The sequence below is a fragment of the Kuraishia capsulata genome, genomic scaffold (assembly GCF_000576695.1).
Source record: "Kuraishia capsulata CBS 1993 genomic scaffold, Kuraishia_capsulata_scaffold_4, whole genome shotgun sequence".
Classification (NCBI taxonomy): Eukaryota; Fungi; Ascomycota; class Pichiomycetes; order Pichiales; family Pichiaceae; genus Kuraishia; species Kuraishia capsulata.
The window spans coordinates 641,123-658,453 of NW_019172953.1; the positions used below are offsets into that span (position 1 = coordinate 641,123).

General features: G+C 46.4%; 9 protein-coding genes across 9 annotated transcripts; 5 read left to right on the plus strand and 4 right to left on the minus strand.

The window, feature by feature from the left end:
* Positions 1–61: 61 nt before the first annotated feature.
* KUCA_T00003453001 (uncharacterized protein) lies at positions 62–2,331 on the plus strand (the record flags this gene model as incomplete). Its single annotated transcript, XM_022601869.1, has 2 exons — positions 62–130; positions 187–2,331. The coding sequence occupies 2 exons, from the start codon at positions 62–64 to the stop codon at positions 2,329–2,331; spliced, it is 2,214 nt and encodes a 737-aa protein (XP_022459469.1).
* A 176-nt stretch (positions 2,332–2,507) lies between these two features.
* KUCA_T00003454001 (uncharacterized protein) lies at positions 2,508–3,554 on the minus strand (the record flags this gene model as incomplete). The annotated part of the gene is made up of 1 exon (XM_022601870.1): positions 2,508–3,554. The coding sequence occupies one exon, from the start codon at positions 3,552–3,554 to the stop codon at positions 2,508–2,510; it is 1,047 nt and encodes a 348-aa protein (XP_022459470.1).
* Positions 3,555–4,076: 522 nt separating this feature from the next.
* On the plus strand, positions 4,077–5,249 carry KUCA_T00003455001 (uncharacterized protein; the record flags this gene model as incomplete). Its single annotated transcript, XM_022601871.1, has 1 exon — positions 4,077–5,249. The coding sequence occupies one exon, from the start codon at positions 4,077–4,079 to the stop codon at positions 5,247–5,249; it is 1,173 nt and encodes a 390-aa protein (XP_022459471.1).
* A 472-nt stretch (positions 5,250–5,721) lies between these two features.
* Positions 5,722–6,243, minus strand: KUCA_T00003456001 (uncharacterized protein; the record flags this gene model as incomplete). The annotated part of the gene is made up of 1 exon (XM_022601872.1): positions 5,722–6,243. The coding sequence occupies one exon, from the start codon at positions 6,241–6,243 to the stop codon at positions 5,722–5,724; it is 522 nt and encodes a 173-aa protein (XP_022459472.1).
* Positions 6,244–8,238: 1,995 nt separating this feature from the next.
* KUCA_T00003457001 (uncharacterized protein) lies at positions 8,239–9,480 on the plus strand (the record flags this gene model as incomplete). The annotated part of the gene is made up of 1 exon (XM_022601873.1): positions 8,239–9,480. One exon carries the CDS (start codon positions 8,239–8,241, stop codon positions 9,478–9,480), a length of 1,242 nt encoding a protein of 413 aa, XP_022459473.1.
* A 196-nt stretch (positions 9,481–9,676) lies between these two features.
* Positions 9,677–11,092, minus strand: KUCA_T00003458001 (uncharacterized protein; the record flags this gene model as incomplete). Its single annotated transcript, XM_022601875.1, has 1 exon — positions 9,677–11,092. One exon carries the CDS (start codon positions 11,090–11,092, stop codon positions 9,677–9,679), a length of 1,416 nt encoding a protein of 471 aa, XP_022459474.1.
* A 575-nt stretch (positions 11,093–11,667) lies between these two features.
* KUCA_T00003459001 (uncharacterized protein) lies at positions 11,668–13,137 on the plus strand (the record flags this gene model as incomplete). Its single annotated transcript, XM_022601876.1, has 1 exon — positions 11,668–13,137. One exon carries the CDS (start codon positions 11,668–11,670, stop codon positions 13,135–13,137), a length of 1,470 nt encoding a protein of 489 aa, XP_022459475.1.
* A 190-nt stretch (positions 13,138–13,327) lies between these two features.
* Positions 13,328–14,605, plus strand: KUCA_T00003460001 (uncharacterized protein; the record flags this gene model as incomplete). Its single annotated transcript, XM_022601877.1, has 1 exon — positions 13,328–14,605. One exon carries the CDS (start codon positions 13,328–13,330, stop codon positions 14,603–14,605), a length of 1,278 nt encoding a protein of 425 aa, XP_022459476.1.
* A 62-nt stretch (positions 14,606–14,667) lies between these two features.
* KUCA_T00003461001 (uncharacterized protein) lies at positions 14,668–17,169 on the minus strand (the record flags this gene model as incomplete). The annotated part of the gene is made up of 1 exon (XM_022601878.1): positions 14,668–17,169. The coding sequence occupies one exon, from the start codon at positions 17,167–17,169 to the stop codon at positions 14,668–14,670; it is 2,502 nt and encodes an 833-aa protein (XP_022459477.1).
* Positions 17,170–17,331: the final 162 nt, after the last annotated feature.

Below are 17,331 nucleotides of genomic sequence, written 5' to 3' on the forward strand. Positions count from 1 at the left end.
GGCGCAAGATTGAGCATCGCACATTAAACGCGAACCTCATGATAAAGACCTCGCGACCAGGATGGCAACCAAGATCTCAACTTCTCCACTAACCATGACCGGAACAGACCCGGAGACCCGAAGAATAAGAGTAAGAACTGTCCCAAATCCCATTTCTTGTATTTTACACTAAACTAACCTGTTCAGCCTCTGGCTGCGTCTGTTGTTAATAGGATTGCTGCTGGAGAGATCATTATCGGGCCTTCGAACGCATTGAAAGAACTTCTAGAGAATGCAATTGATGCGAACTCAACTTCAGTGGAGGTTCAAGTGAAAGAAGGTGGTCTCAAGATTTTACAGATAACAGACAACGGATCTGGAATCAACAAGGAAGATTTGCCTATCTTGTGTGAACGATTCACCACCTCGAAACTGGAGAAGTTTGAGGACCTGGATAGCATTGCTACTTACGGCTTCCGAGGTGAAGCTCTGGCCAGTATTTCACATATAGCTCATCTTTCAGTTGTGACAAAGACAAGGGCGTCTGCTTGCGCTTGGAAGTGCACGTATTCGGATGGGAGGTTGGTTGCGCCCAAGCCAAAAGAGTCATCTGATCCCAAACCAACGGCAGGTAAAGACGGGACCCAGATAACTGTTGAGGATCTTTTTTTTAATGTGCCATCACGTCTGAGAGCCATTCGGTCGCCCGGTGAAGAATATGCCAAAATCCTGGATGTTGTTGGCAGATATGCTATTCACACCGAAGGTGTGAGTCTTTCCTGCAAAAAGATAGGAGACACATTCGCTTCGGTATCTACGCGAAACTCACAGAACATTAAGGACCGTATCAGAGCAGTGTTTGGGGCCACTGTGGCCAATAATATAATGGAGATTTCCATAGCTGGCCTGGAACAGGCTGGTTTGCGCAAATGCATTGGTCAGATAACGAACTCGAACTATACCAATAAGAAGGTGATTGCTCCGGTATTTTTCATCAACGGACGGTTGGTTGCTTGTGATCCTCTGAAACGCGCAATTTTCGAGTTATATTCGGCGTTTCTTCCAAAGGGCCAAAGACCCTTCATATACTTAAGTCTGGAGATAGACCCAGCCAACGTGGATGTGAATGTCCATCCTACCAAAAGAGAAGTGCGATTTCTCTATGAGGAGGAAATATTCCAGCATATATGTTCCTCGATACAAGAAAAGCTGTCTGGCCTGGATTCGACCAGGACTTTCCTGACGCAGCAGGTGTTGCATAACTCGAAACGTCAGGGATCTGATATCAGTGAGATCGTGGACCAGCCGACAAGAGTCCGTTCGATATCGCAGCTTCAAGAGTTCAAGAGGAGAGATAACAAACTGGTGAGAACAGATGAGTCTCAGGAGAAGATCACTTCCTTCCTGAACCGATCGCAGGTAAACTCGCAGGTGAGCTCGAGGTTGAATAGGCGTGGTGATACTAACATCGACCAATCTTCAATAGACCTGGTGGAGGGCGTGATAGAAGTTTCGGAGGCTGATGTTTTGCCAACAACCGATCTCTTGGTTAATGACAGAGAGAGAATAGGTGTAAAGCTCACCAGTGTGATGGAGTTACGAAAAGAGGTGGAGTCCAAGACTCACTCCGAATTGACGGAAATGTTTTCCAAACATACCTTCGTTGGTGTTGTGGATGAATACAGACGATTACTTTGCGTCCAATACGATGTGAAGCTTTTTTTGGTAGATTATGCTGCAGTGTGCAATGATCTTTTTTACCAGATTGGACTGTCTGATTTTAACAATTTTGGGAGAATCTTGCTTCAGTCCGAGACAGATTTGGATATACGAAGTCTTCTAGCTAAAGTCTACAATGATACCCATCTTTTGGAGATTTCTAAGCTAAAGCAGTTGCCAGATATCGAAGATATCATATCGGTGCTAGTCAAAATGACCGATATGTTGAAAGAGTACTTCTCCATCTCATTGGACACATCTGATCCCAACAACCCTAAGCTATTGACTTTGCCGCTTCTTCTCAAAGGTTACGTTCCTCCACTAAGCAAGCTACCTCTATTCTTCTTCAGAATCGGCACAAAAGTGGACTGGTCCAATGAAAAGGAGTGCCTCTCCGGTATTCTCAAGCAAATTGCTCTTCTCTATATTCCTGAATCACTGCCTCTCATAGAGGATGTGCCCGAGGAAAGTCGCGAGGAGATTACCGAGAAGCACAAAACCGTATCTAGTTTGTTGGAGGATGTGGTATTTCCAGTGGTCAAAAGAAGGTTCTTGGCTACCACGGACTCTACACGCGATGTTGTTGAAATTGCAAATCTTCCTGGTCTCTACAAGGTGTTCGAGAGATGCTGAGACTGTTGGACCAAACGTCTCAGTTCGTGGAGTTGGTCTACGACATGCAAATGAGAAAACAGACGATAAAACCGCATCTCTTCTTTCTACCCAAACAGCTGAACAACCAATCAAACGATTCATTTCATTTATGTACATGTATATGATGATCGATGACTGCTATCAGAACGCATCCTTTATGCAGACATAGTGGAGCCCTTGGACCCAAAGGTGTCTTCTAGGTTCTTTAACGAAAGCTGGTACAGAAACAGCATCACACTGCTCTGGACACTCGTCCAGATAAACCTTGGACCCACACCAGCAAACAGGGCCGTGAACCCATTGGCACGATACACCAGAGTCAGTCCTCTCATGATGGAGGGCGACGACAGGTGCTCTGGTTTGCTCGATCCCATCGAAGATGTCGATTGCGTCTGAATTCTCGTCTTGATTACATCCAGAGGTGTTGTCAATGTTCCAGCCAAACCACCTGCAGCTCCTCCCGTAGCGAGCTCAAGTGTCACCGAGAGGTTGTCGTCGGTGGTCTCGTTTGGTGATAAATAGTATGCCCAGCTTCTGAACTTTTCATAGAATGCAAACTGTAATGCCGAAAACGGCAGGTCTCTCACTAATGTGGCTCTGTAGCCAAAAAACAGCGTTTGCCAGCCCTCCTGCCTCACTATAGTCTTGATAGCATCGGTGAGCCCGTGATAGTTGTAGCCCGAGTTGAAATGAGGGTTATTGTACTTTCCCTGGAGTTGTAATCTAGTCTTCAAAACCTCGGAGGGAACGTAGAAAATGCTCGAGGCCAAGTCACCGAGAAATCCAGCAGTCAAAAAGGAAACTGTGTCGTTTATACCGAAGCGATCTATCATGAGTCTTTTCATCGACTCGTATGTGATGAAAAAGGTGGCTGCGCTAGGAAACGACCCTAGCATCGCAGCCGTATATCCGCCATACAAACCGCGTCTGAAGCCTTCCTGGGTGAAAATCGTCGAATATGCGGGTATCATGCTCTTGTATTTGGCTATATTCGGGGCGGCTTGTTGACGGGTCTTTACCGTATCCAGAGAATGCATCACTGAATCACCGACAGCTCCCCCAAAGCCTCCTGCCAGGAAACTGTATAGCAACGGCGTGTGTGTGTCATTGTTGTTTGCAGTCTTAGAGTCTTCCAGAGTGATCGGAGACGGTATTCCTTGGTCATAACCTATGGGTATGCTGGAAGAGAGTGATTCGGTCATCTGGTCAGAGAGAAGCGTGAGTTTGATCAGCTGAGGCACAGGCCCAGTAGCATTACCCGGATTTCAGTTCTTGGTGGGGTTGTCTATGATATCCACGGGTGTATCTTTGCCCCGGGTATGCTGTTCTATAATATTTGGCTTGTTCTTCTGCTTTGTTGAAAGGACTGGTTGGCTTGTGAAAGTGACCTCGGCTTGTGTGGGATTACAGATTTTGGTGATAGGGATTACGCTGGCGGGCCGAGGTATACGCAAGACAAAACGATAGGATAGCCACAACAATTGGCTATTTAGCACCCAAAAAATACCACCAACGTGGATGATTGAGCAATTTGGAATAGTGCAACACATTTATCATGGAATTATCGGTTTCATACCTCAGTATAACCGTTCTGGCCCGGAGTTAGGCCGTAAACGGATTCAAGCCATATCCAGCCGAGCAGCTCATCGGGTGAAAAGTAGATAGCACTCTCTAAATGGAAAGCTTACCACTCCATTTACGTCAGCCTGAACCCGCCAAACCCAATGTTTCGAGTGAAAAAAAGGCTAATACCGAGAGAATTTACCAGTTATTTGGGCTTTCGCAACTACAAGGTTCTTTCTGTTGAAACTTCGTGCGATGATGCCTGCGTTGCCTTGTTAGATCGGTTCGACCCCAACCAGCCGCCCAGGGTGCTTGCCAACATGAAGTCCACGCTAGATTCCCGAGAAGCAGGAGGTGTGATTCCTACAGATGCTCACGTGCATATCCAGCAGTCTCTTCCGCCGCTGATAGCTCAGGTGTTGAAGGACAACGGACTAGACAAGACCAACAGCCCCGAACTTGTATGTGTAACTCATGGACCCGGAATGGCTGGCTCGTTAAGTGCCGGAATCGACGTGGCAAAGGGCCTAGCAATTGCTTGGGGATCACGTTTTATCGGGGTGAACCATTTGCTAGCACATTTATTGACACCACGGTTAGAATCGAATGGCCAAAAGCCTGCATATCCGTTCCTCACACTGTTAGCCAGTGGAGGCCACACCATGTTGGTGCTTTCGAACGATTTATTGGATCACGAGATCCTTCTAAACACACGTGATATTTCAGCTGGAGATGCTCTGGACAAATGTGCCAGACGGATAGGTATTAGAGGCAATATGATTGGCAAAGCTTTGGAAGAGCTACTTGCAGAAAGTCCCGAAGATGCCAAAATTCCAGTCGACTTGAACATCAAGTTGCCTCTACTGAACAAGCCAGGAAGGTCTAATGTGACTGCTTTTTCATTCTCGGCTTTTATCACGCAAGTTTCGGAGCAGATGGCTGCCAACTATCCTCAAGGACCAGCTGACGATTCCATACGCCGCGCTCTAGGAGCAAAAATCCAAGACTCCATCTTTGAGCACATTATTGATAAGGTCAACCTGTGTCTTTCTGTGGAGAAATACAAGGTGAGGAAGGTGCGGTCCTTGGTTGTATCTGGCGGAGTTGCTTCCAATATGACACTCAGGAAGATGTTGGAGACGAGGTTGGTCAAGCAGTACGAGGTGTGTGCACCTCCACCGGCACTTTGCACTGACAATGCGCTAATGATTGGCTGGGCTGGGATCGAGTTGTTTGAAAATTATAATGCTTCAACAGAGCTGTCGATTAGGCCCATACGCAAGTGGAATGTTGATGACCTGAGTCCTAGTGACTTTCAGCAGAATCACCATTGAAGTTGTCATTTGGAAGTTTGAGAGGTTGCTAACGACTTGTTGAAATTTCTGGGGCTTTACAGGCTCTTTTCAGACTCTTTCCAGGCTTTTACAAGCCCTTTCAAGCCATTCCATCGGTGACAATCTGTTGATGATACCTCCACTGGATGTCATCCACTGATGAAATTTTACCATGTGCATAAAATTATTTACTTGTATCTACATTATGACAGAGTCGTACTCAATTGCCCATTCCTGTGACAGTCCTAAAGAACAGTAGTATTCGTTCAAGCGTGTATAGAGTGTACAGGATGATTCGTCGCAGCGGAAGCAGAGAGCCCCGAGAAATTTCAAGTTCTTCCGACATCGTTCCAATCCCGAATTGATTCATTTCATCGGGAACTCTTTGCGAATTAAAAAAAAAGAAGCGCAAAATCAAGCATGGCCCTCCTGGTGGGCAACCAAGTTAACAATCTCAACCGTTCCCTTGATTTCAAACTCTCGGTGGCGCCGTGTAATCCCTTTGCTCAAGTCCAGGAGGGGGACCGGCGGGTCTTGTATACTGGTGCGACTGTGAATCGTTTCTGATGTGGGCCGAATCAGGATATGGCATATTGGACGTGCCAGTCTCGTTTTGCGTAACACCTCCGTTCAACTCGTACTCCTTCTGCACGTTCGGATTAGCATGGAATACTCCAGACTGATCGTAGTATCCGGCATCTTCGGGACGAGCCTCTTGCGAATACGGAGGTACCGGATTTACGACAGGCTCGTTATAGTGTCTCTGCGATTGCTGGTAGGAAGGGGGAGTGATCCATGCGGTTCCTCTAACTGGCTTGGCGCCCCTTTTTATCCTTCTGACGTTGATCAGGAAAGTGTAACCAAATAGAAATATCACGATGACGATCAAGAACACAAAGAAGGCCCATTTGGCACTATTCGAAGTGTTATCTGCAATGGTTAGTAGGGGATCAGCCGTAAAAATAGTAATCACAACGCACAGTAAGAATTCCATCTCTTGCTTAACTCGGGATTGATTGGAGCCATTGCGCTATTAAATTTATTGAACAAAGCAACAAGAACAAAGCGAGATCGAAGCTGGAACAAGAGTGTCGAACAGCGAAAACGGGATTACTTAAACTGACAAAGAGCTTGCAGTTCGATGGAACCCAAAGGTGGCGCATTTGGTCGTGCACTCCCGAATAAAGTGCTTGCTATATCCGGGCTCTGTACTTTTGAGGCTGAAGCAGGAGTGAGAAATCAGCACAATAGAGCTGGTACTGTTGATGACGTCAAGAAGACTACGAATTTCAATATGCTCCAATCATAGTGCCCCGTTAATGCTGGAGCAAAGAACATTCAAAGCCTCCTCCGCCCTTTTATCATCCCGCATGCCTCGTATGGCGTCGTATTGCACTGCCATGGTTCTTGCGTGCATGACCAAATCACGGCTGTGCAATTAACCTGTAATTATATTCAGCTCTGGGTCTTAGTACCACATTGTGCATGTTGTTTGAATTAACATTGCATGCACTGCCATGAGTACCAGAACTATTGATTTGAAAGGGTTCTCTGCTGCTCCTGGAAAGTTCGTGAACACCAGATTTTGGCCTGATTTGCTGGTTTCCCCGCTACTAACGTCTCACTAGCCCCATTGCTCTGGAGGCACAGCTGGTCAGGGCTCTGGACATGATCAAAAACGGCATATCAAGCGGTGCTCAGATACGACTTGTGATAAAGACCGTTCCAAAGTGCGTTAAGGCTTATTATTTGCTAATACTTACGAGAATATTAACGTTTGTTAGGTCTTCGAAAAATGACATTTTTCAGCAGCTGCGGTTCCCTGGTGATACCCCAAACGAATGTTGGAAATTTGGTAAGAAAAACTGAGACCCAATTACGTCAGCTACTTTGTACACTAACACTTGTGAAGCCGTTCATGTGCGGATTCTAGGAATTTTGGCAGAAAATCTACGGAACGGAAAACACTGCACCAGACGTGATGTGTACTACCAGGATGTCGCTTTGTTCAAAAACCAACGGACCGTCAACGAAGCAATCGGCTCGATTTCGCACACTCTAGGTGTGACTGAAGACGACCTTCATGCCTCTGCGGGCCAAAAAGGGCTCCTATACGGGAATCTCAAGCTTAGTGCAGGCACCAAAATGATGGTTTTTGACCAGTCCATGGGGGTAAGAATAACCGAAGTTCCCTTTATCGGGCCATATGACTAATTTTCTCTCTCACAGCCAGCTCTGATACCTTTATTGGCCAAGAACCTCGACCTGACAGTTGAGATGGGCCCTGGCGTGGAGTACATAGCAGTGGTCGAAAAAGAGGTATGTGCACCACCTAAAACATCCAGGTTTACGTCCCCGCTCCGGATAAACTACATGCAGGCGACTGTGTACTAACGGATAAACTTCGCCAAGGCCGTTTTCAGATATCTCTGCGACGGGACGAAAAACGCGATCCTCATAACGGGGAAAGGGTTTCCAGACCGTCTGACACAAACGCTTGTGCAGAAGATCGGTTTACAGCTCCCAAATACCCCCTTATGGGCGCTTGTGGACGCAGATGTGTACGGACTCATGATTTATAGGAAGTATAGAGAGCGATGCCCACGCATCCGCTTCAAGGGCCTTCAAATCCTGTCCGCCCCTCTGTCCAGTTGCATGGACATATCTTCGCGAGACTTTCAAATGCTCACTAAACTTCTGGAAACCTCAGATGTGGATCTGAAAAGAGAGGTCCACAGACAAATCTGGCTCTTCAGAAAAGCGGAGCTCTCGCTGGACAAAGAGGGGTAATTCCGGCCCGCGCATGACCATTGACCTGCGCACTACCATAATTAAGGCCAAAACGTGTCTAGGAGCGGATTAATCCACTCCATAGTCTGAGTGGTTGGATTGTGCTGTTCTGGTGTTTTTTCTTTCTTTCTGGACTGCCCCTCAACTCTGGTTTTGTGAGTTTTCTATTATAGACACATGAGTTGTTAATCGGTTTGGTATGACTTTTCATCGGCATACACTATACCCATCTTCGCAAGACACCTCTCCGGAGCACTCTGAAGCGCCGTCAGTCGCAGCCTCCAGAAGCCAGTCCACAACTAGTATAAACTCGGTTTTTACAAGAAACAACACCTCGAGCTCGCTGTACTCGTTGACGCCTGAGTTTTTTCCGAGCGTGATCAATAACGAGCTCGATGATCTGAATGTGCACTTCAATAGGTTTGATCTAAGTGACACGGTGATAGATGAGACAGATCCTTGTGATGACACTGAGGAGGACACGGATGCTCTCACCCAAAATATACTGTCTGATGACTCAAGCAGTGAGAGAGAGACTCAATATGCTGCTAAACATAGCTTCACAGATAAGCATTATCTGAACCATTTGAAATGTTGTGCTTCAGGCATATTTTCCAAGAAGTCTGAGGAATTAAAACCAGACAAATGGTGTATCACCCTGGTTGGACTCCCAGCTTCTGGCAAGTCGACTATGGTAAAACATCTCAAGGAGTATATATCGGTTGCTACTTCCAACAAAGTGAGAACAAGCATATATAACGCGGGCGATGTCCGCAGGGACTACCAGTATAAACTCTCTGAGAGCCCCCTTCACCGGGCGGATCTGTTTGATTTCCATAACAAGATGGGATTTCAACTTCGCGAGAAGTTTGCTGGCATTGCTTTGAACCAGCTTCTAGACGATCTGGAATCCGACCAGACGGATATCGGGATTTTTGACGCTACCAACTCCACAAAAGAGAGAAGAAAATTCATCTCGCAGCAAATACAGTTAAGGTCCCCCAATATCCGCTCGCTAATACTAGAGGTCAAGTGTACCAATACTTCAATGAGAAGATACAACATAGAGCGCAAAACCCTGAACCAAGATTACCGCCATTTGGCACGCGACGCGGCTGTGAAAGATTTCTTCCAGAGGGTGGAAAAATACGAGTCAAACTTTGAGAGCATCACACAGGCTGAGCTCAAGAAATACCAGTGCGCCTATCTCTGTATAACCAATGTTGGCGAACAAATTATCTACGATTGTGGTACGGACCACGGATCTGGCGATGAACCGGAAAACAACCTCGAGAAAAGAGGCTACTTCGAAGACGGAGTTTTTAGACAGATAGCCAGTTTTGTCGCCAACTATAGGGAGAACTTTGGTGTCGCGTATTTGGAGAATATGGAGAAATTTTACACCCTGGGATTGTACAAACCGTTGTCAAGGGCAACGTGAAAAAGACGGATAATAGAAGAGTCGCACGCTGCGACCAGAAAATGTTTGAATATTGTTAAGTTCATTTTTGGGTTCTACTTGTGTTTTCGAGAGTTTTGGCTATTTTTGGTTGCGGTTTCATATATACTCATATACGGTGTATCAATACAATGCTCTCTAAAAGAGGTTATGGCAACGAGAAAATCGCGAGTTTTTTTCACGAACTCAACCCTGGTATACTACCCAGTCCAGGTAATCCTCCATTGGCTCCGAGACTCAGACCAGGAACCCTATTCTGGTTCGAATCACCGTTAAAGCGATCACCATTACCATTATGGTTGTCCTGGTGCCAGTTGTGACTCTCACCAGTGTAACATGACTCTTTGAAAGCAGTTGGATCACCAGGCTTAGACCTTCCCCAGAAACGAACCGTTCTGTCAGCCCCAGTCGTACATAGGAGATTACCGAGAGGATGATAGCCCATAGCATGGATTGCCTTCTCGTGGGCATACGGCATTTCGTGGGTTGGTGCCATGGAGATTGCAGATTTCGACATCGCAACCAGGCCAGAGGTGTTTTGCAGGGATTGCGACCATTCCTCCGAAATATGTCTATCCAGTGAGTATGTACAGAGAGAACCGTCATATCCTCCAACCGATATGATATTAGAATTAACTGGGTTCCATAGTAACGAAGAGGCATCAGTTTCAGAGCTACGTCTCAAGTTGTAGACACTCTTCATAGTCCGTAGATCGAAAACTCTCGCCGAATGATCTCTTGAACCGGCAGCTAGCATTCGCTTGGACCCGTTAGCAGTGTTGTTGAACTTACACTCAGTGATGGTGTGCTTGAAATCGTGAATAGTGGCCACACTTTCTCCCTTTCTGGGATCCCAAAGTTTTATCAAATTGTCCTTGGATCCACTAACAATTAGTCCAAGCTCGTCGTGCCAATCGCACGATTTCACATCCCAATGGTGGCCCTTCAACACTCTCTCTTCAGTGGCAGTGTTGAAGTTCCATATCTTGAGCGTGTTATCGTCAGAGCAACTCACAAACTTCGAGTCATTGGGCGAAAATACAAGATCCTGCACGGAATCTTCGTGTGATCCCGGTAAAATGTTCACGTTGTTGAAATTTGGTTGCCAGAACTTGATTGTTCCCATCTGATCTCCACTGATTAACCAATCTCCAGAATGTGAGTAGTTGATTGCGTAGATCGCACCATCATGAGCCTGCATGATGGACTCAAAATTGAATGCTAGACCATTCCATAGGGTGAATTCGCCACTGTGACTTGTCACCAAGACTCTTCTGGCATCAGGTGTCCATTTCAGGGCATGTATTGCATGTCTCGACTTGTTCATTGCCAAGTGTACGAATCTGGTAGGCAAATCAATGTAAGAATCAGCTGCATATGATCCGACAGGTCCAAGATGAGTATGGAATGATATCTGTGGCCTCATCTGGCCCAACGGCTGTTTTGTTATTCCTAACGACCTGTTGATCATGTATCTGCCCATGGAAGTGCCTGGATCCACCAGATGCTTCTGCTTTCTCTGCTGGTCCTGCGTATCATCCTCATTGGGTTGCAAAGGCTGTCGCCTTTGTTGTTGTTGCCTCTGCTGGTACATAAAAACTCTAATGGCGTGGTACAGGAGAAGACGTCGGTAAGACAAGACAATTGAGCTCCTCTTGAAGAAGTGTGCGCAGAGACAAGCTTTAGTAGTGCGTGCACCAATAATGAAAGGTAGTGGAAATTCATCTATTTATCAAGCTTTGAGAGCTTCTGATCTGGGGCTTTAAGTAGTATTATCAAGACCTCGCCGCGGGTATTTTCACATTACTATAGGAATATTGGAACTGGAGGGGTTATGTCATTCCGACAATATTAAGTTTAATTCCCCTATTCAAAGATTGAAGGAGGGGTAACCAACCCCGCGCACCTGCCATACTACCGGCCCAAAATTCTGTCCTGCACGCTGCTGAATTGACGTGTTGAAGGAAGCTTATCTGAACAGCAATACACTTTAATCCTGATTAGCTAGGTTTCTTCTCATATTTATTATCTTTTTTTTGCAGATTTTTGTCATTTAGAGACGCTCTTGGCTGTTTGCGAACTTTTTTGGCTTTTTCTTGTTTCTTCTTTCTTATCGTCCGAGAGTCTGGCCCGTTCCTGAACAGGCGCAGAACCTTGTCGAGCTTCAACATGTCAAACAAGACGCTGCGAGCTCCACTCATGAGCCCGAGCTTAGATGGCCAGGATGAAAGTTTCAATCTAGAAAGGCCGTCTCATGACTCCGCTCGTTTTGGTTTGGCTCCTTCGACGAGTCTAGGAACGAGCGTCAATGGCGATATCGCGTATTCGGCCGGTAAGATTGTGTTTGTGGTTTTTTTGTTCATCATCTCGTTGGTGGCCTTTGTGGCTCAAACAGAGTCAACATCATACTTGTACTCGTCGACGAATTTCAAAGAGCCTTTTTTACTTCTATACATGACCCACGGTATGTGGTGGATAACATGGCCGCTACAGGTGGCCGGTGTTGCTACTTGGAAGACATACATTAAGTTCCAAGCCCACCGAAACAACGCCATCGAAAGCTACTCAGACTTGCTACGTCACGAACGTGAAGGAAATAATCGCCAAGGTCGGAAAGTTTGGAAGGGCTTCAGAAAGACCTTCACCAGTTCTGTGAAAGCGCAGCACCGCAATATCTTTGAGTCTGCTGACTTGACCGCACAGGAGAACGTTCCTGGCTATAAATCGCCATTGGTTCGTCACCATGAGGGATCCGTATCCAAACACCCGAAAACGTACTACTTGATGTTCTTTTCGCAGGCAATGAGACATACCGTGGGATCCGCATTCATCATCATGATTGTGCTCAATATAGCAGGATCGTCGTGGTATGTGGCCATGGGACTTTCCACCGGGAGTGATGTTACTGCCATATACAACTGTTCTGCATTTGCAGCCTACGCGTTTGCAGTCCCATATCTGGGCGAGCGGTTTTCATGGTTGAAAATGCTCAGTGTGTTGGTGGCTGTTCTGGGTGTCTTTGTGGTTGCATACTCTGGAAGTTCAGGCGCCGACAATGACTCCTCAAAATATCCTCACAGACTTCTGGGAAATTTAATCATTTTGGCCGGTGCTGTTTTGTACGGGTTTTACGAGGTATTGTACAAGAAGCTGATGTGTCCTCCGTCTTCAGCCGTATCGGCTAGGCGACAAGCGACATTCTCCAACTTCGCCATGTCCGTGATCGGATTCTGGACATTTTCGTGCTTATGGATTCCACTGTTACTGGTGCATGTGACGAATATTCACCGGTTTTCGTTTCCAGCATCATCTTTAGAATGGGGACTTATCCTCGCATCTCTACTGTCAAACATCTGTTTCAGTTGTTCATTCCTTGCGTTGATGGCACTCACGTCTCCCGTGCTGTCCTCCGTGGCATCACTGCTCACAATTATGTTAGTGGGTGTGTTTGAGTGGGTTGCCTTTGGAATCAAGGTTTCGTCTTCGCAACTGTTAGGTTACCTGTTGGTGGTGGTAGGTTTTGGGGTCTTAACCTACGCCAGTTGGAGTGAAATCAGTGAGGAGGAGCTGGATGAGGGCGGGCATGACACAGACTCAGATTCTGTGGCCTCTGGGTTTTCTGGTGTACCCCTGTCCTAGTTAAAATAGAAAAGTTCGTCATGTATTTGGTATATTTTTCACCTGCGTAGGCATGGCTCATAGTTGTGCGCAATCCAAAAATCCCCAAATTTTGGCCTCACCGAACCGTCGACCAAATCCGGCATACTACAAGGGTTATTGTTTGAAAGACAAGCCGTAACTAGAGTCCTCCTTACTTACTTTGTCAAAAATGACTGAACAAATTGCAAAAGAGACTGCCAACCTCAGTTTGGGCAACGACCAGAAAATTACTCCCTGGGAGGTGGAAGGAGCCGTGGTTGACGGTAAGGCCCAGGTCATCGATTACGACAAGCTGATCAAGCAGTTCGGTACCAAGGCCATTACTGAGGAAACTCTGCAAAGATTCAGAGATGTGACCGGTAGAGAACCTCATCATTATCTTAGGAAGGGTTTGTTTTTTTCTCAGAGAGATTTCGACAGGATCTTAGATCTGTATGAGCACGGCGAGCCTTTCTTTCTATACACTGGCCGTGGACCATCTGCCGGTATGCATTTGGGACATATTATTCCATTCAGTTTTACTAAGTGGTTGCAGGAGGTCTTTGATGTGCCACTCGTGATTGAACTCACAGATGATGAGAAGTTTTTGTTCAAGCCTAAGCTCACCATTGACGACGTCAAGCATTTTGCACATGAGAATGCCAAAGACATCATTGCCCTTGGTTTCAAGCCAGAGAACACGTTTATCTTCTCTGACATAGAATACATGTGCTCGCCATTCTACGAGAACATTGTGAAGACCTCGAGACAGATCACTACCTCCACAGCGAAGGCGGTGTTTGGATTTCAAGACTCCGATTGTATTGGAAAGATACATTTTGCTTCGATCCAGATCGCAACAGCCTTCCCTTCGTCTTTCCCTGATGTGCTGGGTCTTCCTCCTAAGACTCCCTGCTTGATCCCATGTGCCATTGACCAGGATCCTTACTTCAGAGTTTGCAGAGATGTCGCAGATAAACTCAAGTATGCCAAGCCAGCGTTGCTCCACTCCAGATTCTTCCCAGCTCTCCAGGGTGCCAACTCCAAGATGAGTGCCAGTGACGAAACTTCCTCCATCTACCTCACGGATACGCCAAAGCAGATCCAGAAGAAGATCAACAAGTACGCTTTCTCTGGTGGTCAGGTTTCCATCGAGGACCACAGAAAGCTGGGAGGTGACCCAGATGTGGATATTGCCTACCAATACATGTCCTTCTTCAAGGACGACGATGAGTTTTTGAAGAAACAGTACGACGGCTACAAGTCTGGTGAGGTGCTGAGTGGAGAGATGAAGAAGGAGTGTATTGGTGTTCTGACTGACTTCATCACGGAGTATCAGACCAATAGGGCCAATATTGACGAGGACGTGGTTGCGCAGTTCATGAAGCCACACAAGCTGGTTTTTGGTCAGTCTGAGAGATTGGTTGCTCCAAAGGTGAGAGAGAAGAAGGAGAAGGCTAAGAAATAGAGACTTTGAGGATTAATTGACTGTAATATGAAACAGGTTCGTAGCTGCTGCCACCACCACATCTACAACGATATCAACACCGACAACGACTCGTCCGAAGAAGCCTGGATTTGACCAAAAACCCTTTTCACGAAAGCCTTGGATATTCCAAACTCTTTTCCAAGGGAATCGTTTGAAACCCACTCGAGCATTTCCTTCTGAAATTGCGGAATAATCACATTGTTCTTGGAGCTCAACTCCACGGCCTTTTCCCTGGTTTCTTCCTGGATTTTGGCGAGCTCGGTCCTGATTTTGTGGAAGACCTTTTTGCTTCTGCCAGTATTGTGTGTGGACATGTAGATGGTAATGCTCTTTATGGAGTGGGCCAAAACCAAGTGATAATGGTTGGCTTTCCAAGACAAAGGTGAGACCGGAGCAACAGGTCTTCGACTAAATACCTCCATTATCTCTGAGGAATGCACAGAATCTTTCTGGACCAACTTGGCAATCTCCAATTCCAATTGTAGTACCCACAGCTCGACATTGGTGAGTTTACTTTGGAACAACGTCTGGTCAAGGGCAGTCTCCAGAAACGAAATGTAGCTTTCAGTGTCTGTGTTTGATGTGAGCAATAACTCTTTGGCAGCATTCACTTTCAAGTAATGAACATCTGTTCTGGGGCCAATTGAAATGGCACTCTCCAAGCTCTTGTCAATTTCCTCGGTTCCAAACTTCCACATCGTGGAAACATCACGGTTATCGCTTACCCTGATGTCTAAATCAAGGTCATTTGAATTGAAGTCTTCGGCCACCAAGGTTGCCATATACTCCTTCTGTAAGCCCTCCAAATTAAATTGCAAACTTTGTTTATCGCCATTGAGTCTCCTGAGCTTCAGCATCGAGATCGAGTTGAGGTGTCTGGTCAAAGAGTGGTTCAATCGGTTGTTCAGATCAACGAAGCCTTTCACCTTATTGTAAGCTCCCTTTTGAAAAGCCTGTTTTAGGCAATACGGAACTTCCTCGGCCCCATACGAGTACACGTCTTCAGCGCTCTCCAGCATTTTGAGAGCATATTCTTTGGCAGTGAGGGTTTCCACACGGGAAAGAATCGCCTGCGATAAGGTGTCGTGCTGGGTCATCTTGATACTGAGAGAGTCATAATGGACTTTAGCCGCACCAAAACAATTGATAAGCAAATATAATTGTACCAGCCATAAGCGAAGGTGAAACTCGTGAATATCGGTTTGAACTGCATTCTCCAGGATTAAAATGCATGAAAGCACGTCCTTGAGCTTAAGCTCGTCTTTAGCGGATTGGGTCAGAATGGCCTGTACTGCAACCAGCAAGAACTCCTCGCCTATAAAATAATCGGTCTTTTCCTTCGAGGAAAGCAAATGTTTGGTCAGATTGTACATTCTCTGACATTTTTTGACAAAACCTGCGGAGGATAGCAGGGACGGATCAAGGAGCAGCTCGAACTTGATGGTGTTGACCAGGAATATGGCTTCGTCCTCTGTGGCCTTTCTTTGTTTCCTCAGAACATCAGGGATAAGTTTTTCTTGAGAAACTGATTCCAATTCGGCGAGAAACTTGCCGGTATCCACGTGGGAGTCTTCTGTTAAAAAAATCTTCAGGTCGGGAAAGCAGCACGTCTTGTGGCCGTACTTGAGTAGATAGGCTGAAAAATGACCATACTCCACGACATCGTTCGCCCTGTCAATGGCCAGATAGGCCAGATCACGGTTTCTAGAGGATTTAGCAACATCAACCATGTTTTGGACATCATCAAGCCTGCCCAGCTTGGAAGCTGCTTTGATGAGTCCGGACCAGACATCCCAGTCGTCCACAACCTTCTCGGTGACCAACTGCTTGCACTCGTCATAAAGCTGGTCCCATAATTCTCCTTTGCTCAGAGCATCTAACAGGATGCATCTGAGCTCGAGATCATCGTCTTGGACAGAAAAAGCTTTAATCTCAGCGACAGCATCATACAGACGTCCTGCTGCCATCAGCAATTTCACGTAGATATACGTCTCTTGGGCATTCACAAAAGGTCTCTGAGCATCCACAATCTTCAGCCCCAAGAGTGGGAACAGTTTCCGGTGATTTGGCAATAACCTCTTTGTTTCCAAGGCAAGAACCATACATTCAGCACTCCAGAATTTGAACAGACGCAGGTTTACTGCACTAGGTTTTGGTAGCAAAAACGAGGATTTTTGTAGCCCCAAATAATCGCCAGTGTAGCAACATCTCTCAAACCAAATATAGGCCTGCGCAATGGTGGGGCTCTTGAGGCATGCGGCCTCGTAGATTTCTGAAACTTCCTTCGGCATACCCAATGCCAGAAACACGTCGCTCAGCAACTGCAGCGAATCTTGATCCGTAGGCTTCAGAGATGCTGCGTTCTTGGCAAGGTTCAGCGCTTCATCTTTTTTCCCACTCAAAAAACTGATGTGAGCTGCTAAAACCCGTGGATATGGAGATTGTGGGTTCGTCTTGATCAGCTTGCCTACCAGTTGGGCTGCGTTTTTGTACGCACCCAGCTCTAACGCGTGGTTTATTGCTGCCAGTGTGCTTTCAGACATGTCGACTCTCCCCTGAGCTCTTGAGGCGTGTTTTCGCAGTCAAACCAGGCGCCAGTGCCGATTCCCCGAAGACTTCAATCGTTATCAAAAACCTCTGGAAGGTGAAAAACCAAGACCGGAACTGCCCTCGGAATTGGATGCTTAGTCTTATCGCTATAGACT